This window comes from Papio anubis, chromosome 15 (genome assembly GCF_008728515.1).
Source record: "Papio anubis isolate 15944 chromosome 15, Panubis1.0, whole genome shotgun sequence".
NCBI classification, from domain to species: domain Eukaryota; kingdom Metazoa; phylum Chordata; class Mammalia; order Primates; family Cercopithecidae; genus Papio; species Papio anubis.
Window position 1 is genome coordinate 29,715,016 of NC_044990.1, and position 23,189 is coordinate 29,738,204.

General features: G+C 41.0%; 1 protein-coding gene across 1 annotated transcript in view; it reads right to left on the minus strand.

Annotated features, from left to right (window-relative positions):
* Nucleotides 1–2,450: 2,450 nt before the first annotated feature.
* The window catches only part of C15H13orf42 (chromosome 15 C13orf42 homolog), a 32,860-nt gene continuing 12,121 nt past the window's right edge, over nucleotides 2,451–23,189 (minus strand). Inside the window, exons 2-4 of the mRNA XM_021929635.2 lie at nucleotides 7,942–8,089; nucleotides 5,645–5,885; nucleotides 2,451–4,658 (exon numbers count right to left, since the gene is read on the minus strand). Coding sequence (XP_021785327.2) covers nucleotides 4,484–4,658; nucleotides 5,645–5,885; nucleotides 7,942–8,089 — 564 coding nt within the window. The 3' untranslated portion in view covers nucleotides 2,451–4,483. The remainder of the gene's footprint in view (nucleotides 4,659–5,644; nucleotides 5,886–7,941; nucleotides 8,090–23,189) is intronic.

Sequence of the window (23,189 nt, forward strand, 5' to 3'; positions counted from 1 at the left end):
AAACCTCTACTCATCTCACCACACTCCCCCTCCTCCTTGCAAGGAGACCTGCATAGAACCAGGGTGTTGATGAAGAACTGGGGGGTGCTGAGCACCCAGTGTTTGATCAGGGATGCTGGAACGACTGGAGGAAGGTAGTCCCTGAGGATGCAGGCGAATGACATGGGACCATGGGTAAGATCTGCCATAAGAGTCTGATCCGGCCAGATCTAGGGAGTTTAGGGGCAAACACCACATCCTGGGGAGGAAAGAAGTCAAAGAGGATGGAGAAATCAAGGGAGTCAGGGGACAGTCAGGAGTGGGACAAGGGCTGGAGAGCCTCTCTTGCTGGGGACATGGGCAGCTTGGATTGGTTTAAGCCCGCAATGTTTCAGGGGACAGCCTTGGGGATCCTACTCCTCCCCCTAACTATACTGGGTTCTACTTCACCTCTCCACTCTCCAACTTGAGATGCAATAATGGTGCAATTCTTTATCCCTGTCTGCCCAACTCTATGCCCCTCCTTTGACTTCCTCCAACCTTTTCAGTCTGATTTTCCATGGCTGCTCAATAGAAACCCTGCCCTTCAGTCAAGGGCGCTTCTTTACTGTCCCCTACCCTTTCCATTACTGTTTCCATAGCTGTGTTTTTGCACGCTGTTCCCACCAGCAGTCTTCTGTTAAAGTCCGAATCCATCTTTCAAGGCTTCACCCCAGCCATGACGTTCTCCCCTAACACCTCAAGCTCTGTGGGCTCTCTCCCTTCCCAGAGCTCCTTTTGTAGGTAGACAGTGACACTCAGTGAAGCAGAAGGAGCTCAGCACAGATTCTCTGTGTTCATCCTGTTTTCTCCCTTTGGATCACCAACTGCTGAAGGGCAGAAAGCAGATAAAGTGTTCTTTTGCTTGGCACATAGCAGTTGCTTAATAAAGATGTGATGGACTCATTGAAGGAAAACATCACTCTTGACCAGCAGCAATGTTTATCTAGAACCATTGCCCATTCCTCATCCTTATAGGGTTGAAATGACATGTTTTTTCCACTTGGGAATTCTGTGTAATTGAAAAGTCTTTCTGAAATTGAAACCTGTCAGACAAGACAGAATTTCATCTTAACCAAATTACAAGGGAAGAGCTGGAACCAAAGGAGTTTGTAAATGAGAGAATGTAAATGTAAAGTCAGAATTAGTCACAGATATTGGGCTTTTATAATGAAGCTTAAAAGGGAATTGGGCTGGGTATGTAAGAAGGACTAGAACATCTTGTGATGCTGTATGGTTGGCTAAATAATGGCCTCCCAAAGATGTTTCCATCCGAATCCCCTGTGAATGTCATTTTATATGGCAAAAGATATTTTGCAGAATTGATTAAAGTAAGGATTTAGAGATGGAGTGACTACCCTAGATTGCTCGGGTGAGAGTGATGTAATCACAAAGATCCTTATAAATGGGCTGGGCATGGGGGCTCACACCTGTAATCCCAGCACTTTGGGAGGCCAAGGCAGGCAGATCACCTGAGGTTGGGAGTTTGTGACCAGCCTGACCAACATGGAGAAACCCTGTCTCTACTAAAAATACAAAATTAGCCAGGTGCGGTGGCGCATGCCTGTAATCCCAGCTGCTCAGGAGGCTGAGGCAAGAGAACTGCTTGAACCCGGGAGGCAGAGGTTGCAGTGAGCCGAGATTGAGCCCACTGCACTCCAGCCTGGGCAACAAGACCAAAACTCTGTCTCAAAAAAGAAAAAAATCCCTTATAAATGGGAAGCAGGAACACAGACTGAGCAGGTGGAGACGTGATGATGGAATCAACGGGTTGGAGTGGCGCAAGGATGGGGTCACCAGCCAAGGAATGTAGGAAGCCCCTGGAAGCTGAAAAAGGCAAGGAAATGGATTCTCCTCTAAAGCTGCCAGAAGGAACATAGCCCTGCCAACACCTTGACCTAATCTGGTGAAACTGGTTTTGGTTCTTCTGACTTCCAGACTGTAAGAGCATACATATATATTGTTTTAAGCGTTAAAATCTGTGGTCATTTATTACAGCAGCAACAGGAAACACATCCTCTATGCAAAGGTGATCAATGGTAAGAGGAACACAGTGTCCTGTTAGACACACTTTGGGCTCTGTGTCTGAGAATGGGCACCAGGAAGGTCAGTCTTAGCAGCCATGCTCTCAGTTGCATGGCACATAGCTAGGTACACATGATACAAATTGAACTAGCAGCTCCATGCATCTTGCCCCATGAAGCAGAAGACAGTCTGTAGCAGGAGCTAGAAACCAGGGGCTACTAAAAAACAAGCCAGATGCCAGGGACGCACATCCTCTCTTTTTGACATTCTGTCTGGGGATAGGTAGATTTTCATGTATCAAAACAGAATCCTGGGAAAGCCAGAGATGCTAACATAGCCCCAGTGACCAGCTTGATTCCATTGAATAACTGGCCAATCCAAGAAAGAAAAGAATCCGTCGACTCAGCTGGGTTTTCTGAATGGACTTTTATTGTTTCAGATTTGATTTATCTCAAACCCCACCAGACACCATCTCAAGATTCCCCAGGCAGAGCCCAGATCCTTGGGTTTATCACCAACTTCAAACACCTAAAAATTATCCCCAAAGACGAGACAACCTTCTGTTTCCCAATCATGGGATGTTTTCAGGTTGTCTGTGTATAGTCTAGTGAAAAACAAAAACATACAAAACAAAGCAAAATAAGATGGCACAGCTTCATGTCCCATAAGCAATAAATGCTTAAAAAAAAAAACCAGGACTCCAAATATCCTCTCAGCCATGTTTATTTTTTCTTATCTTTGAAAACAAAATGTACCCAGTATCTTCATTACATAATTTCAGGGTAGATCTGTGATAAACTGTAGTTTGATAAGAGGCAGAGTAAAGACACCTTTATCCTGAGTTTATCCCCAACAATGAACTTTTATAGATGAGGTTTCAAACAAGGCCACATTTAGAGAAGAGAAAAGATCCGTGGTGATAAATGGCAGTGCTTTAATGCAGTTTATAAAACAAATCTCCTGAACATTTATTTTCCAGACAAGCTTCTGGCTATAGTTGGGTCAGTACAAGCAACAAAATGAAAGAATCCTTCCAAACATTGACATTGGCACTCGAAAAATAATAAAGAGAAGTATTAAAACATTTCCAGTATGGTTTCATTCTGAAAACATGTTGAGATGAAATTTCTAAGAATGCAATATAATTACTAGCTGTCTTTTATTTGTAAGAGTTCCATATTCTTAGACACATATGATCAGGTTCACATAAACAAAAGGTTCTTCCTAAAAAATGGAACAATAAGAATATCATCCCACAGTCATGGCAGAAAGGAAGCTTCTGTTCAGTTCTTAGCCTGACCTTAGCCTAGAACATCCTTGGCTTAATTTAAGTGATTGTTTTTTATTTTTGTTTTTGTTTTTGTTTTTTAGTCTCTCTCCCTTCCTTCTGCCCAAAGGCCCTTACACATGTACAGACTGGTTTACAAGAAAATGCAAAAAAAGAAGTGAGAATGGATAAAGTTCAGTATATTCTCCAAACCAGTGGTTCTCAAGCTTGAATGGGCACAACTATTGCAAAAATGCAAACAGTATTTAGACATACAAAGAATATATTTTAAATGTAATTCTGATTCAGATACTTCCTAAAATACAGAAATCCTTTCTACACCAAAAGAACATAATGATTCTGATTTTCTCTTAACTGGGGAAACAGAAAGGCATGGCCTGTCATAAACTGATTCCATGGATATTTAAAGAGATTTTTCTGCGTAAGAATTAGAAGAAAAAGAAAAAGAATCACCCCATCTTCCTTCTTCTCTAGTCAATTGCCTACAGGAAGGGGGGCTAAGTTTTTGGGCCTGAGGAAACAGTGTGGCCCCCAGGCAGGCCCCTGACATACCCCTTCCCTCACCCCATTGCCAGGGCATTAGCCTCATCTTAGCCTAATATAGCAGGAGTTTCTGGAAAACTCTGAAAAGAGAGCAAAGGGAGCTGCTTTCTCAAACGCATTCTGCACACAAGAAGACAACCCCCGTGCAGATCCAGCGGGTCTCTGAGCCTCATAGAAAGAGGAGCTACCTCTCTGAAGCTTTGGCCCAGAAATCTACGGGTGAGTTCATCTCTGGTACTGAGCACATCGCTAGCAGCCACCTGGACAGACATGTGGAGAATGAGGAACAGGCCGGGTGAGGTCAGGGGAGTGAGCCCAGACACTCCACTCAACACCTTCCATTCCTTCAGCTCTTAAAGACCAGCCAGGCTGTAAGTCCCTGCTCATCAGCCCATGCAGAGAAACTCAAGCTCTGAGAGTGTCCTGAGACCCGTCCCCTGGGAAGCCACAGGTCTGTTTGGCACTAGCACAGCACCAGCAGGCAGTGTGCCGAGGGGGTTGACTGTGTTACAATTTGCATTTTCAACTCTACCAAACACCTCATGCTGCGCTGAAAGTGACAGCTTCTCAGGGACCCAGCCTGAGACACATCAAGGAATCCAGATGGGGTCAGGGCACTGTCCGTTCCCAAAGTCTTTCTCGAAGCAGCCACTGTCCTTTGGGGTTCTCTGTCTCATAGTAGTCCTCCCCAGGAGACATCTGGGGCTCCAACGCAAAGAGCTCTGCATCCCACTCCATGTCTTCTCCTGAGAAGTTGAAAAGGATCTGTCTGGAGCTCCCCAGGCTAGAAGGAAGGAATGAGGCAGGAGGTTAAGTTCGGCTTGGCTGGCCACACAGAGGGAAGGGATGCTCGATTACCACCATTCTCATGGAGACCCTCAGATTGCTGCCCTAGTCCTGGGTCTTGGGGAGGACCAAATGGTGTCACCATGGGGGCCATGGGTGGACATCAGCTGGACCTTGGCCTGGCCTTGAAGGCGAAGGATGGGTGGTAAGGGCTGGGTTGTGATTTTAATATGTCCAGTGCGTGGTCTGTTACTGTGGGAGGAAAATGCTATCTAGAAAACCCCTAAATCCAACAGGTTTTAGTGGCTTTTGTAGAAGCAAAGAAAGACAGCTGGTGAGGCTTGACAGGCCCTTCCATTGTGACAGGCAAAGCCCTGCAGCAGGGCCTGGGTTGCCCAAACCCAGAAAGAACTTACCTCTCTGAGTGAGTAGATAACAGGAATTTGATGGTTAGTAATGGTAACTAGGCCTGAAGGAAGAGGATCTAAAAGGAAAGAGGCCAGAGGAGATGGTGGTAAGATGGCCCAAGAGGGGCCTGGCCAGCAAGAAGTTCTACATCTCGGAGCCTGCCCGGTGCCTTTTAGAGAGGGGCATCTGATTCATTTGATGTTGGTTTCCTTTTGGTGCTATGCTCTGTTCAACCTCAAACTCATTATAAGTCTGTAGCACGCAATGCGTCAGTGGCACTGGGGGGAATCCATGAAGGTGGATGGCACAGTGCATGGGCTAAGTAGGCCAGAAAGAAAGGGAGGCAGACCCAGGAAGAAGCAAGTTAGGAGCAAGCAACAGCATTGCACCAGGCTAGAGTGCAGACTACCAAAAAAATGTTGAAACTAAGACCTCCCCAACACTATATACATACATATATACATATATAAATAATATTTGGCATGTAAGATGTGGCTCGAGGCACCTTAAGGATCACCCCAAGCATCTGGAGGCCATGAGAACATCTTGGTCATGCTATTTAGCCCAAGCACTTACTCTTTTTTGCAGGCTTTGGGCTTAAATTTCCAGGTGTTGAAGGCCCCTTCCACAGCCTTGGGCAAATAAATGGGGTGCCTCTCAAGTCTCCTCTGAGTGCCCACGGTCCTGCGCTCAGTGCTCCTTCGAAACTGGCCGTCCACAGTATGCACAGTGTGAGCAGCGATAGCCTCGGAGTGTCTGCGCGGCGCCCGCAGGATCCAGTTAGAATGCAAGCTGTGCTCCCGGGAGCTGGTGGCCACTGGAAGAGAAAAGCATGTGACCCGGGAAGGAAGGACTTGCCATTGGGAGGCACATAAGGCAAAGGAGAGGGCGGATTGGACTGAACACTCACAGGAAATGGGTATAGGCAACCATGATCCTAATAGCGAATTCTTAGAAAGGCCTGATAGCCAAGCAAAGCAGATTTGACTCTGCAGTTGCGGTGCAGGAGGAATGCAATGGAATATATGTCCATTAAAACTGAGGACATAGGCCGGGTGCGGGGGCTCACGCCTGTAATCCCAGCACTCTGGGAGTCTGAAGCAGGCGGATCACCTGAGGCCAGGAGTTGAGACCAGCCTGGCCAACATGGAGAAACCCCATCTCTATTAAAAACACAAAAATTAACCGGGGGCGTGGTGGCAGGCGCTTATAATCACAGCCACCCGAGAGGCAGAGGTAGCAGTGAGCCGAGACCACATCACTGCACTCCAGCCTGGATGACAGAGCGAGACTCCATCTCAAAAAAAAAGAAGAAGAAAAAAAAACCCATGAAGACACAGATCTATATTTATTGACTTGGAAAGTAGCCCAAGATGTATTGTAAATTGTTAGATGAAAGGAGATCCTAGTTTTATTTCAAAAAAATTAAAATGAGTCTGTGAGTTTGTGTGTGTGTGTGAGAGAGAGTGTGTGTGTGTGTGTTAAAACCACACTCAGAAGGACAGATCCCCAAATGTTAACGGCGATGATGATCTCTGGGTGGCTGTTTTACAGGTCATATTTTTTGCTCTCTTCTTTATGCTTTGGTATGTTTTTTGTTATCAGAGGAGAAAAGTGGCCATTTCATGAACTGAATAAAAATGACTTGGTCACACTCATTTTTATTAAAAATCATAACTCTGAAAATGACCCTTGCATCCTTAGTGGATTTTGTCATCCCTTCACCAATATCGTGAATTTCCTAGGCCTCCTCACTCCCGGGGCAGGGCTGCTGTCTGTCAGGGACTGGAGGGGCTGCGTGGGAGAGCAGGAGGAGAAGAATAAGCTTGGGGAGCAGGGTTAACCTTCTGTGAAACTGCAAAGAACCCAATTTGAAACCCCAAATCCCACAGACACACATCTATCAAGGCCAGAACAACAACAATAAATCATAAGCTTCTTTCAAGCATTAGAGAAAATACTCATGAATTATTTAATATTGGTACCAAAAGCTTTGACCTTAGTATAAGGGGCCAGTGAGCCCCCTGAATAAAACCATCATTAATTTACACCATGGGGGGCAAGTCAAAGATTAAACAAACTGTCTGACAGTCGCATGACGGAATATAAAGGGGGCTCAGCTGATGTGTTTGGATTTTTTGCTCTCCATCAGGAGGGATGCCCCAGGACAGGCCTCGGTGAGGAGGGAAGCATGGCCTCAGGCCTCACCGCACTCCAGCTCTAGCAGTCCAGGCTGGGTCTGGGCAGCCACGGTGGGCCTCTCCTGCCCTACACCACCCTACTACCTAACCTAGGTATGGTCGGAAGCTGGATTCTCAAATACAGTTTGTCCATTCCCTTTCTTTTTTTTCTTAAGTTGTGGTGAAGCGTATAGAACACAAAATTTACCATCATCACCATTTTTTAAGTGTGCCGTTTAGTAGCGTTCAGTATATTCACATTGTGCAAGCGATCTCTGGAACTCTTTCATCTCAAAAAACTGAAACTATACCCTTTAAATGACACACCTCATTGATTCTCCTTCCTTCATCATTTCCCTATTGCTGTCCTTCTTGGAGTCTTAAGAAGGTCTCAATTTTCTCAGCCATGGTAAGTGGACCGCAGAGGAAACATTGTCCAAACATGGCGCCAGAGTGTTGGAGGGACAGGCTGGAGCAGTGGCCGCAGAGACAACGGAAGTAAGAGATCCCCACAGAGGATGGGCTCAGGGCCTGGCTCCAGCTTGGAGGTGCAGGGTTTCCCTTCAATCAGGGAGGTGGGATTCCTGGTGGCCTATCCTGTAAGTCCACCGCAGAGCCCCCAGCCCGTCCTCACAGCATCGCAGCCCCACCCGCCTTCAGACACCATCTTCCCACTGCCTTCCTGGAACTCACCATCAAAGTCCACGTCTTCATTTGGTGGGGTGGCCTCGGCAGCCCGGGGCCGTCTCTCTGTATCCAGCTCTGCAATGATGGAGTCAAAGAAGGCAATGGCCTCGGCCACATCGGCACTGAACTGCGAGTATTTCTTTGGGGTTGCTTTCTGCTAGAGGTGAAGGGGAGGAGAGAGAGTTGCCTGAGGCAGTAAGCCAGAGACTCAGAAAAGGGTGAAATGTTGTTAAAACGAAATGCGCATGGCGTTAGGGATTTGTGAGGTTTCAAAGGTAACTATGAATAAGTGCCCTGTGAAAGGAGGGTAGATACTCCAGGTCCACAATTGCTGTAGGTCAATGGATTTCTAATTATCTTAAGAAGGGAGAGTGAAAGGACAACAAGATCTACTTCTTTCTTGGTCACAAATTTGCTGTCAGACATTAGGCAAAATAATTAGTCTTTTTTTAGCCTTGTTCCTTGCTGATAAACACCCAATTAGGAGATTGTACAGTTCCTTAGGTAGGTGGTGAGATGCTCACAGCAGAAAAGAAATGATAGATCTCCAGATATGTTGAAAATGCTCTAAGAGTTGTCAGTTTCTATAATAACTCAGTTGAACATTTAAAAATAGCCAAAAGAGTATAAGTGGATTTTTTGAAACACAAAGGATAAATGCTTGAGGGGATGGATACCGCGTTTTCCATGATGTGATTATTTCACATTGCATGCCTGTCTCAAAACATCTCATGTGCCCCATAAATATATACCCTGTGTATACCTACTATGTACCCACAAAAATTTAAAATAAACTTTTTTAAAAAATAAAGATGTTTTCAGTTTCTAAAGGAACCAAATTTACACTCAAATCATGGAATAAATTAAAATTAGTATGGCTGTTTGAAAAGTACAAGGAATAATAAAATAGAGAGTTTCAAGAAACTATTCAGTAGCTAACCAGGTTCCAGGCTCTTTCCTGACTGTTCCCTTCATGATCTTCACAACAGTCCTGTCATGAGTGACTGACATCATGGAAGTTCACAATCCAAGATGGGTTTCAGTGGAGAACTCATGGTCTCTAGAACTGACCAAATCAATATGTGTACTAATAAAAAAATCTCTGAGGAATTTAGGAAATAAGAGGACTTGGGGAGAGAAAAAAAGGGACAGATGTGTTAACATGGGCACTTTTGATCCAATGTAGAGTTATTTTAATATGGGCATTTTGAGAATAGGATGGTATTAAAAGTGAATATGATTTAGTTATAGACAGGCGTGTCAGGAAAGAAAACAACAGCATCTCTATGTGTACAAGATGTTTTTTAAGTGTATGCATTTTGTACTACTAAAAATTTTTAAATAGAGAGGTTTTTTCCTTTTATACTTGCAAAATATCAAAGGAAAGCTCTAAGAGCTTTCTTAGAGGAAGATGTTGAAGGACCCCAATATATACCTTGATATGATTTGGCTCCGTGTCCCTACCCAAATTTCATCCTGAATTGTAATCCCCACATGTCGAGGGAGAGACCTGGTGGGAGGTGATTGGATCATGGGGGCAGTTTCCTCCTTGCTGTTCTAGTGATAGTGAGTGAGTTCTCTTGAGATCTGATGGTTTAAAAGTGTGGCACCTCGCCTTTGCTCCCCCTCTCTTTCCTGCTGCCTTGTGAAGAAGTTACCTACTCTCCCTTCACCTTCCACCATAATTGTAAGTTTCCTGAGGCCTCCCCAGCCATGTGGAACTGTGAGTCAATTAAACCTCTTTTATTTACAAAGTACCCAGTCTTGGGGTAGGATCTTTATAGCCGTGTCTCCTGGTCCTTCTGCTCCATCACACTGGCCAGCTCTCCACCTGCTTTCTGGTTAGCAGAAGCTTTTGGAAATCTCTCTTCCACAGATGGCCTTTCTCTTTTAAAATGAAACTGAGGAGAAGAAAAGTAGAAACTTCAAGAACATAGAGAACAAGAGAAAGGCCATCCATGGAAGAGAAATTTCCCAAAGCTTCTGCCAGTCAGAAAGCAGGTGGAGAGGTGACCAATGTGATGGAGCAGAAGGACCAGGTCCCAGAACATCATGGGTGGGGTGGCAGCTGAGAAGAGGGACAATTCAACCTTCAGGAAGTGGAGACGCTCTAGACTGGGTGACACCAGGCGCAACAAGGGCTGGGCATGGGATGAGACTAAAAAACCAGGAGGCCCAGTCTCTGAGTGCAGCAGGCCCAGCTGCCAGGCATCCTTCTTACAGGCAAGTGACAGAAGGCTCATGCCTGGAGGTAGGTCCACACTTGTTCATTCTCCCTGCATTTTCTCTTGCTGCTTCCTTTGCCTTGGATGTTCTCATTGGCTGACTTCCAATTCATCCACTGAATCTTGGCTGAGACTGCTCCTTCTCCAGGAAGCCTACCCCTCTCCTGGGCTAAGTTTCCATCCTCTAGGTTCCCATGGGTTTCAGTACCTAACCTAAGTCTATGATGACAGATATCATTTTAGAGATTTTGGTGAAGTGGAGAAGAGAGAAACAAAGAGTGGATAAAGCCATTCTTTGGCTGACCCCTGAGGGTCAGGCTAACCCAGCTTGACCCCTGAGGAAGGATGAGTATTATTTAATAGTAATGCAAGGTCCATGGTGGTTTTGCACCTCAAAACCCACCTCCACATGGAGGGGACATCTCCAAGTCTTCAGAAGGCAACTGTCATCAGTGTTTAGCTTAATGCAAAGGTCTCAATCTTGTTTGTGTTCATCATATTCTTTTTTATCTGGGTTACCCTGTTATTCGATTTAAACGATTCAGTCCTAAGTGTCTCTGGAGGGAGGGTTTGGCTAGCAGCTCAAAGCAGCCTGAGTCAGTTGCTGTCAATTGTTAAAGAGTTAGGAAAAGAGTCAATGTTGGTGTCTTAGCTATTCAAGGCTAAAAAAGCATCCTGCCATTGGCTAGCTTAACATGAATGTTGTCTTGTTGTGAATCTCCTGAATCTCCTCAAGTATTATCCTCTGAGGATAACATTTATAAACTAGAAAAAGAAAACACTAGTATAGAAATCACCACCTCAGCCTCTGAACTCTCTGTCATCCAAGCTAGTGGACAATAGCCCTTTAAGCTTCACCTTTGCTGGAGGTGAGATTCCAAATATTCAAACATGTCACCTATTTCAAAAACTTCAGCTTTAGGATTCAAGACCTGGGTCACTTTCCCACACCTTGTCATTTCTGCTAAGCTCAGCAGCAATTAACATCCCAGGGTCACTCAGAAACACTGACAAGTGAGCTCCTTGGGCGACACTGAAGAGCCTGTTCTTCCAGGTCCCACTTCCCAGGCTCTGCTGGCCCAGTCAATCCATGGTCATTATAAACTGGTTTCTGTTGAAAGAGCTTTTGGATCCTGCTGTGGCTGGGGAGTGAGTCAGTGGTGGCACACTGGTGACATTATTTGTGGCTGACCCATATGTGCTTGTGTGACTAACTCTCGTCACACAAGAGGGCTTTCCTCTACTTGTCCGATTATCTTCATTAGTCCCCCCACTGCCTTGCCCCAAATCCTTTATGGAATAAGGCCGGGGCATAAACACATGTAAGTGAATAAACAAATTGTTTTATTCTCCTACTTAGCCCCTGCCTGCCTTCCCTGCCTGCTTTCCCTGCCCCTTGACTCAGTCTGAAGTCCCAGTCCTGAGAGTGATAATGCTATCCCCGATCAGTGTCAGGGTGACCCTGTAACAGTGGTACCTAATCCCAGTGGTTGTTAGACTCTCCTGGGGTGCTTTTAAAGAATATCTATGCTTGCTCTTTTCCTAAAGCAATGAATTTAGACAATTAAGTGATTCTAATACACAGTGGCTGAATCATCACTCTACAGGGACCTGAACATAGGGGAAACAGCAAAGGGGCCCACGATCTCCACCTCAATGTCTGGTTTACAGTGGAAAACCTCAAATCCTGGTTCTACTCCCTGGGTTTGCAAGAGCAGACAGGAGTGTCTCCTCGATGACAAGAACACAAGGGACATGACCCAAGGGGACAGGATACAGGTCATTGAGAGATGAGAACAAAACTCTGGGTTAAGAGGCCCAGACTCCTCATGTCTTTGTGTCCTTCCTTGGCTTAGCACACAGAGAGGCCTGGGTAATGGGACTCCATCCATCCCCTGCTGCTCTCTCCTATTGGCCCGAACTATGAGAACATCTCACCCATAGGGGCGCACTTTCCCATTCCCAAACTTTACCTGAGCCACCTCCCGGGCAGACATTTCCTCTGCTTATATTCATGCAGTTTTGTTTGCTTCCTGAATTTAATGTTTGGCATTCATCCCTGCCAGACTTCATTCTGGCTAGAAACAGCTGCTGCTCTAACGTGTTACAAACGACTTGGGATTCTGATCCTATCTCTTATTGTCCAGGGGACCAAACATCCTGGTGTGCTCAGGAATCATCCCAGTTTATGCCTGTTATCTCAGTGGGATTATGCATAGTACCTCTTTTCACTCTTCCAACATGTCCCTAGTTGGGGGATAAATCACCTGGTCCTTTATCATGTAAACCACAAGTTGTGCCACCTCCTCACTCCCCCAAGTCTGTTACCACCAGCAATAAGCTGCATTTTATTATCAAGTTACTGTAAATATGCATAACATTTTCCTAAATTCTTCACTTTAATCCACGTTTTTTGATCACCAATCTTTTGAATAGAATTTATTCATTTGAATTATTCATTTGTTTTCACCTAAATCTTATCCACAATATCTCATCTAAAATTTCCGGATTTGGTTTATTTAAAGTGATCTAGGCACCTGAGAAAAAAACTTGAGTGTAAAATTCTAGCTCTTTATAATTTATATATTTTTTTCAAGTCTGTCACATTTGCTTTGTCCAAACCTCACTTTGTTGCTTTTTAAAAAGCAACTCTCTATTAGTGAATCTTTCTAAAACACTCAACTTAGTTTCCATAAAAGAAATTAGATTTTATCATTCATATTTTATAATATTTAATTAAAATAAATGATTATAAATTATAATAAGTCCAAATTATATAAACCAGTTTGGGAACAAATATAACTTAATTTTAATAAGCACGTCATTCAACTTGTGAAGCTGAGAAGTACATAGACATATCCTAGTTTTAAAAATGTTTTATTACAAACAATTTTTCAATACAAAAACTGTAGAAAATAGAACCATGAACCCCATATACTCATCATCAGCAACAACCATCACCTTTCTGCCATTCTTGTTCATCTATCAACCTCTCACTTTTTTTTCTGGAAGCTAATCCTAAAGATAATTTTACTCATAAATACTTCAAAATGTATCTTTAACAGATAAGAGTTTTCGGCAACATTATCCACAATATTATTATACTCAACAAAACTGATCATTTCTTAATATCAGCAAGCACTTAATATCAGCAAGCACCTAGTTCTATTTTTCTTGACTGACTCAAAACTGTCTTGTGCAAGTTGGTTTGTTCAAGTTAGGATCCAGACAAGGTCCACATTTAGTTGCTACCTGTTTAAGTCTCTTTAATGATTTATGCAGGTCATTTAATTGAAGAATCTGTATCTTTTGTTCTACAGACTTTCTCACATTCTAGATTTGACAGACTCCTTCTTCTGGGTATTGGTTCACATGTTTCTCTATTCCTCAAATTCCCTATATCTGGTACTCAGATCTGGAGCAGGACTGTCCAGTGGTACTTTCTGTAGTGCTGGGAATGTTCTACATCTGCACTGTCCAACATGGTAGCCACTAGCCACGTGTGGTTATTGAGTACTTGAAAAGTGGCTACCGTGATTGAGGAACTGAACTTTTAATTCTTAAATTTACATTTAAATAGCCATATGTGACTGGTGGCTACTGAATTGCAAAGTTCAGATTTAAAGGTTAATTCAATTCAGATTTAATTTTTTAATAATAAGGTTAGTGGTTTTGTGTATCACACACCAGGAGGCACACGGCACATGTTTTCCTGTTTTATGCAATGTTGACATTGATTGGGGGTTTATGGGATGTTGCTTGGATCCATCTACTAGAAAATTTGCCATCTACCTTTTACTTAATGCTTTTAGCAATCATTGTCTAGATTCATTATTTTACTACCAGTTGCAAAATATTGCTTTTCCAGTTCTTCAACCTTCCCGCATTTATTAACTGTGCTTTTGGTATGAAGAACTTTCCCGCATCAACCACATGGTCTGTTTAGGAATGGCAGAATACTTGCTCTTTTCCTCTCATATAATAAATTGATACCCTAGAAAGTTTTCGAGGTAACCAATAAGGTTCACTTGCTCGTTTGGTTGGAGGGGGGTATTATTTAAAATTCACATATTTTTAACATATTTGATGTCTTTTCATCAGTTGTAATTATCCTTTTTGATGCTCACACTGTCCTGTATTTTGACAGCAAGAACTCTTTCAAGGTGGATCCTGAGTCTCTTTGACACAATCCTAGTATCTTTGAGAACCTCCGAACTTTTAGACATAAATGCCCAATATTCATCTTGTACGTTTTCCACTCCAGACCTAGATTCTGTTACTTCTCCAAAAAAACCTTAATTTTTAGTTGGAAGTGGTATTTAGACAGCACAGTATACATGTTAGGGATTTTATTGCTACAGGGTTGTCATTACTTCTAGGCCTTTTCAGTGCAAAAAATGAGGAAATACTAGTTTTTTAGAAATAAAAAATCTTGAGTTCATACGGATATTTGCAACTCAAATTAAAATAGTATGTTCACGGTTCCTCTTCCCACACTTTGTATTATTGCTACAATACATTTCACTTTTAATTATGCTGTAAATACACAATATATTGCTACTCGCTTTAGACAATTTGTTATAATTTAGAGAATTTTAAAATGTTTTAAACCCACAAATTGTATTTTTACCTTTTTCCAGTCCTCCTCACCTCTTTGTGTGGATCTAAGTTTCTATCTGGTACCACATTTACTCTTCAAAAAAATATCCTTACTATTTATTGTACTACAGGTCTGCTGAAAAATGAATTCTCACAGTTTTTGCTTGTCTAAGAAATATTTCTTTTGCTTTCATGTTTTAAAAGATATTTCCACTGAGTATAGAACTCTGTTGACAAGTATTTTTTTTCTTCCTTTCAGCACTTTAAAGATACCACTTTGAATATGGTTAGGCTGTGTCTCCACCCAAACCTCATCTTGAATTGTAGCTCCCATAATTCCCATGTGTCACGGGAGGGACGCTGTGGGAAATAATGGAATCATGGGGGTGGGTCTTTCCTGTGCTGTTCTCATGATAGTGATTCTCTTGAGATCTGATGGTTTTATAAAGGAGAGTTCCCATGAAAAGCTGTCTTGCCTGCTGTCATGTAAGATGTGCCTTTGTTTCTCCTTTGCCTTCCACCATGATTGTGAGGCCTCCCCAGCCACGTGGAACTGTGAGTCCATTAATCCTCTTTCTTTTATAAATTACCCAGTCTTGGGTATGTCTTTATTAGCAGTGTGAGAACAGACTAATACAACTCTATTGTTTCCTGGCTTGCATCATCTCTGATGAGAAATTTGTTGTAATTTTTATCTTAGTTATACTGTGTAATGTGTCTTTTTTCTCTTTGTCTTTTCAGTAATTTTATTATGATATATGTCGGTTTTATCATTGTTGTTGCTGTTGTTGTTGTTATTGATCCTGTTTGGTGTTTTTTCTTAACTTCTTAGATCTGTGGTTCAAAGTATGTCATTAATTTGGGGGAAATTGTCAGCCATTGTTCCCTCAAATATTTCTTACACCCCCTTCTCTCTTTCTTCTTCTCTGGGATTCTAACTACACTTATATTAGACTCCCTGATGTCATCCCATAGTTCTTGGATGCTCTGTTCTTCTTTTTTTTTTAAACTATGTCTTCTTTTTGTGTTAGTTTTGCTTATCTCTTTGGACCCATATTCAAGTCTACTGATGTTTTCCATAGCTGTGTCAAATCTATTGATAAGCCCAGCAAAAGCATTCTTCATCTCTGTTCTGTGCTGCTCATTTCTACTCTTTTCATTTGGTTCTTTCTTATGGTTTCCATCTTTCTGCTGAAATTATCCATCTGATCTTGTGTGTTTTCCACCTGTTCCATTAGGACTTTTAACATATTAATTATAGTTTTTTAAAATTTTCCTGTCTGATGGTTCCAATGTTCATGTCATGTCTGAGTCTGGTTCTATCAGTTGCTTTGTAGCTTGCCACTGCATTATTCTTTTCTTGCTTTTTCATATAATTCATAATTTTTTGTTGAAAGCCAGGCATTTTATGTAGGTCAGTAGACACTGAAGTTTTTATGTCTGCAAATGGTCTTTCCTTTGGCTAGGCCTTTAGTTTGGCTTTGAGTCAATCTAGATAAGATTTTAGCTGGGACTGGGCCTGTTGTTGCTATGGTTACTCCAAGTACATCACAGACTTTAAGTCTCTCCAGAAATACCTTGTGTTTAAAGTAGAGGCTAATTTTCCAGAGAGTTGGTCCTCAATGTCTGCTGCATCCTCAGCTTTAGGTCTTTCCTTTCTGCTTTCCTAAAGAAAGGGTCTCCCTCCACACCTTTGCCCCTCTGTTAGCAGTATTCTACTGTCAGTTTCTACCTGATGCTTGTTAGGATGGTGGTGAGAGGCAGGAAGGCATTCACTGTTTTCTGATAAAGCCCCGGCCTCAGGCAGGTGCTGTGTCCCTGGGGATGCGGCCTTCTCCATGGCCTTGAAAGGCTGAGAGTGATATTCTTTCCCATTGTACACATCCTGAGCAGAAACTGACAGTCTCTCTAATTCAAATTGAATAGTAGAGATTTCATATTTAACTTCTTTAATTCATATTTGTATCTCTATTAAACTGAATATCTTGGTTCCATGCAACATTCATACTATTATTTATTTGTTTTACCCTACTATATATAATCATTTCAAAATAGTTACACCAACATTACCAATAGTAAGCCCACTGAACGCAGTTTAAGATGTGTGTGTGCATCTGTGTGCGTGTGTGTGTGTTATGTGTTTTGTCTTTGAACTGAAAAACGAAAATTCTGTTTTAAAGTCTCTTGAAATAACGTCTTGCTGTGTAATTATGCTTTTGACTTGGTAATTTGTTAGATTCCTATGCTTCAGTTGGGTTTCATGTTTTAAGGGTTGCTTTTTCTTTTTGCTTTAATATTTTAAAACTATGTAAATAATATGCATGGCTCCAAAACCAAACTATAACTAACACTCAAGAGAGGGCTTGCTTTCATGTCAGTCCCTTCTCTTCATTTCCTCTATCTTTGCTTTAGTATTTTGTTTATCTTTCTATCATTTCTTCAAAAATATAAGCAAGCAAGTAAATTTGTATTTACTGCTTTTAAAAAAACAAAAAGGAGCATACCATGTACACCTGTGAATACTGCTTTCTTCACTCAATGTATCCTGAGGATCACTCTAGCAGTAAATAGAAATCCTCCTCATCCCTCTTAATAGCTGCATAGTTCTCCATTGTACAGACAGGCATAGACACAAACAACAGTCCCCTACTGATACATCTTTGGGTAGTTTGCAATCTTTTGCTATTACTGCAGCAATGAAAAGTCTTGTCATATGTCATTTTGTATTTTGCCTGTAATACTATAGTTAGAGACAGGCTTCCATTTATAAATACCCAGCTTGCTCTGGATGTCTTAACGAGAGAATGGTGAGCATCAAGTAATCTGGCAAGTTAATTAAGTATGGTTTGTTAATACAGCTTCTATTGTCCTTTTATAAATTACACTTTTAAAGGTCATCAAATGGATTCTATGATGATTTTCTAAGTACCAAGTCTAAACTACAAGTCAGGGCTGAGCCTTTTCTATTCCTGGATTGAACTCAGGCTGAGCTCAGTTTTTTCTGCCTTCTCACAATTTCCATGGGGTTTTCTAACCTACACTATGACATTCCCGCAGCGATTCCTTCAGGGCTAAGGCTATTGTCACAGGAAAATCTGCTTTACAAAGAGGTGGTTGTACAAAATGAGACTTCAGTCATCAACACCCCTAGATGAAACCCAAAATAGTCTTCCCTCCCTGAACTCACAACTCCAAGCAAAAGTGGATTGCTTCCCTCCCAATCTTGGTTTTTTTTTTTCCCTAGCCGAGACCTTTTGGTCTTTGGAAATGCCAAATGTAATGCAAGATGTTTCCTGCTGCAGCCTTCCTGGCTGAGTTTCACAGGGTCCACCTTTGCCATCAGCCCTGAAGTAGTAGCCCAGGGAGAAGCTTTCTCTAAGAGCATCCGTATCACATTGCCAGCTCCACTCCAGTTTGCCTTTCACATTTAACCCTCCATGGCCTTGGGGTTATCATTTTCCACGTCTTCCCTGCTCCATCTCCCCACCCCAGGCCTGGGCCTCAGATTACTTTTCTCAGATGGAATCCTTTGCATTTTCCAAACAAAACTCGTTTGTATTTCTCATTTCAATTTCTAATTCCTTGAGGGCACTTTCTAATTTTATATTATTATTATTATTTTTTTTTTTGCGTTTCATATCAGTTTGCCATCCTGTTTGGCTTCACCACCCTCTGGGTACCTGGGCTGCCCACTTCTCCCGTCTATTCATTTTCTTCTGGGCTCTGTCAGTATTTTTCTGCAAGAGATCTAAATTCTACAAAATAAACTTCCAGTTGTAAACAGCAACATTCTGTCAGAAAGGAGAACCCAGCCAATGCCAAGGAGACCACCGCTAAGCATCCAGCCCCCTCTCACCTCTTCTACTTGGCAATTCCCCTCATCTCCTCAGAGGTCAGCTCATCTGTCATCTCCTCTCTGAAGCTTTCACCAATTGCCGCAGACAGACCCGGGCACATCTTTTCTATGCTCATTTTCTATCTCATTGGATAGATCCACATTGCACACTGTATTAATTCACACTGGACCAATGATCCTCAACCTCTTCTGTGAGATGACTTTGGCAAATAACACTCACGAATATGACATACCCCTACTGATAAATGCACACTGCCAGCTGCAAACATGAGACAGGTTGTAGGATATTCACAACTCCCAATGTTCTGGTTGTAATTCCACCTGTTTCTCATCCAAGACACCTCAACACACCAGTGTGGCTCAAACAATGACACTGGGAGTTGCTGCCTCAGGCTATGGGCTGCATTGGGGCAAATATATTGTCTTTATGTATGAACATCGAGCATCTATTTCAGTGCCTGATGTGGAGTAATAACTATTTGTTGAGTGAAGGAATGTACACCATTATATACATGCCATTACCTAATTATATTTTCCAACCAATTCACATGTTGCTAATTTATACTTTGGGACTTAATTTGGCAAATTATTAGGAACTCTATACTTCTGATTTCTATGAAGTACTAATAATACTTTCTTGGGATAATCATACCTAGGAATCTGAATGTCAATATTGGTGGTGAAATTTCCAGGGTCAAACATAGAATTGATCCTGATTGAGAAGGTCATTTTACACTTGGATCATTCAGCTGGGTGAAATTAAATGCAAAACAAGTCAAATTTACCCACAAGCAATTTAATATTGCCAAATAAGGTTTTTCTGGTTTAAAACCTTAAAAGTTCCATCTAGTGCATGTTTTTTGCCTCTTGCTATCCTTGGGATGGAGATACAGGACCAAGTCAAAAGTGATACTTATCCATTTCTTTTATACTACAGCACCCAAGGAAATGTATGCTCATAATTGAATAGGGTTTTACGGAAAAAGAGTGGGAGTTTATGAAACAAGAACTGTAAACTGAGAAGAAAAAATCTTAGAAAAAAGTATCATCACTGAAATTTAAATACATAAGCACACATAGCCACATACAAATTTTCAATAGATGAGCTAAACAGTCAACTTGCCAGGACTGAAGAAAAAATCAGTAGACAACTGAGCTGAGAAAATTATCACAAAGAGATAAAAGTAAGAAGTTTGTCAGAAACTCTAGTATAACTGAACTATGGTATTATCTATTATAGTTAAACATTGAAACAGTTTTGGGAGACCAGCTGCATATCTTTTGTTTCTGGTAATAGAGGTTGTAGACTCACTGGATCCAACCGACAGTTTTAGACTTACTTTTCCCCCAGCTTTCTAATATTTGTTTTTGTTTGTTTAGAGGAAGAATATCTGTCTGTCATTCAGTCTGGAGTGCAGTGCTGTGACCATTGTTCACAGCAGCCTTGAACTCTTGGCCTCAAGCAATCCTCCTACCTCAGTTTCCCAAAGTGCTGGGATTATACAGATGAGCCATCTCACCTGGCCCAGCTTTATAATCTTAAAGCCATTACTTATTTTGCCAGCCCCTTGTAACTCCTGGCCTTATATGTCATCTAAATGATCATTTGGCTTTAACAAAACACTAAGTTAATAAAATGTTGCTCATATATATCAAACTGTTAGAAGCCTAACTGATAGAACTGAATTAATAGACTTAAAGCATAGTGTAAAATCTTCACAGACAGTAAGTGAAATGTCACAATCCATTAAGAGAAGGAATGTACACCACCCTTATATACATGCCAATTGTCAATAAATAGTGTTGGAAAACTTTGCTATTTGGGAAAAATTCAAGTTGTGTTCTCAGTTCCTACTATATATCCAAATAAATTGCTGATAGACAAAGGGATTGGTTTAAAAAAAAAGAAAAAAGGAAAACAGAACCATTATAAAAAGGATAATATGGCAAATATGCACTTGACCTTGAAACATGGAAGGACATTCTTAGCATGAAAGCAATGTAAGAAATCACAGATGAAAATCGACGACAAAAAAATAAGTAGCATCTGCACATCAGAAAATGTCAAATAAATGAAAAGATGCATAATAACTTGCAGAAAATATTTTAACACACATGGAAGACAATGCACTAATATCCTTAAAAATCCCTGTAAATAACAAAATATAAGAAGAGTCCCTATAAATGAATAACAAAACTTTAATACAGCCAAAAGAAAATGTATAAAGACATGAATGAACAATCCACTAAATAAGAAGTATGCATTTTTATAACGATAAAAAAGGTCATTCTTCAATGACCCTTTGCAAAGGTAATTATGCAAGCAGTAATAAAAGTACCTTAAGATACTGTAATTTATCTATCAAATTGGCAAACTTTTAAAATTAACGACAGTACTTGATGCTGATAAAATGCAGTAAGAAGAGTTTATTAGAAACCTACTGTTGATGAAAAGCATAAATTGGTAAAATGTTTCTGGAAAGTAATATGTAAAAGAATCCCTAAAAAATAATGACCTTTGGCCTTCAACCCATTAATCACACTTTAGGAATCTCTGCTAAATGCCTTATAGACATAGAGTAAAATGTGTTTATTTATAATGTTTAGCAATTGTTTAAAGAAGGTGAGCTGTTAAATTTGCCTTTTAAGCTTTTGTTTACAAAAAGTAGTTAATGAGATGGAAAAGAACCCATAATATATAACATTAACTGAGAAGAGAATACAAAGATGTATATATGGTATGAACCAAATTTAGTACATTTATACATATATGGACATTAGGTTTGCCAGGTTTAACAAATGAAAATAAAGCATGGCAGTTGAAGGACTAATTTCAGGTAAACAATGAATAATTTTTCATATAAATACATGCTAAATATTACATGGGACATCCTTATACTAAAAAATTCTAATTTTTGCTAGATATTCTTCATTTTATCTTACAACCTCAATGAACATATGTGCAAATACACAGAAAAAAATGACTATAAGAAAATACACCTAAAAATTATATAGTGAATATCTCTATCTAGATGGTAGGATTCTAAGATATTTTTATTTTCTTCCCTATACTTTTCTATGTGTTATGAATTTCATCTTATAAGAAAATATAACTATTATCAGAAAAAATGTATATCATGTGTTTTTGATGGTGGGCTCTAATCAATTACATAGTGGCTATTTTAATTATCAGGATATGATTCCACACGAATATACTCAAACTATATTCTATTCCACTAAAAAAAAGAAAAGGCAAACCTCTACTCATCAAAACCACACATCTATGACTTTTCCAGATCTTCCATCAAAGTTTATAACAGTTTCCTTCCTAAATTACAATTGGAGTTTCTCAGGTAATTGGTTTACTGAGCATCTGCCATGTGCCTAAAGCCATGCTAGAGGTTGGAGTTAAAAAGATAAATAAGATACAATGCCTCTGCTCAATGAGCTCACAGTTGGTGGCACAGATAAGCAAAAGAACAGACAATTACAGTGTGCTAAGTGCTAGCTAAAACAAGGCTCAGACATAGGGAGGAGGGAAATCCATTGTGTTGAATTGTGGATGTGAGAAAAGGCTTCCCAGGAAGTACTGTCTCTGCTGTCCCAAAGGACAAGAAGTTAGCCAGGTGAACAAGGTGGTGTAGGGGGGAGAAAAAAGGGAGGAGGAAGTATTGTTTCTAGGCAGAGCAAACAGCTTGTGCTCAGAGGATAGATTAGGAATATAATTACATGTCTTGCAGCTTGACTGAGAGGGACTGCAGGAATCATATGCACGGTTATCAATCATTATTATACTATCTGCCATCTTGCAGAGAGCTCTGCCAAGCATAATAGGAAATTTTTTGCAATTCATATTGAATTTTTACTGCCTTTCAACTACGTAAACCAGACACTGGCCAAGTGATAGAGACAGCTCCCCAGCCTCCGCCAGTAACTGATGCTCACAGAAAACCTGCATTTTAATATCACTGTGTTTGCAGAAATTCTCAACAGATCTGAAAAATAATTCTCAATGGTGTAAAACAGATCCAGAACCTGCTTCCTATCGCATATGCAATTAATATACGGACGAGTTGGAGTCTTTTTAGATGAACTGGATTCAGACCCTCCTGCCATAGAGGAGAAAGAGCCTCTACAGGCTGTTGATATGGTCTCATTCTGTGAACCAAGCTGAGTGGCCTTAATAGAAAATTAATTCTGAAAGCTAACTGTTTTCAGAATAAAACTATTTTCACTAAAAATCAATCACTTTTGACAGGTATTCTTCAGAATTCAACAGGCTCTTTTTAAACCATTCTTATAACAGGTGAGTTTCATTAGTTGAGGGTCAGGGAGGGGTGTATATTTTGCAACTAGTTCATCCAGGCAGACATATCAGAAATCCAAGCTACTCAGGGATCCATGAGAGAATTAATGAGGTTTCTTCTGACTGTGGTGGGTGACCAGCATATTAGTCCGTGTTCACACTGCTATAAAGAAATACCTAAGACTGGGTAATTTATCAAGGAAAGAGGTTTAATTGACTCACCGTTCCGCATGGCTGGGGAAGCCTCAGGAAACTTACAATCATGGCA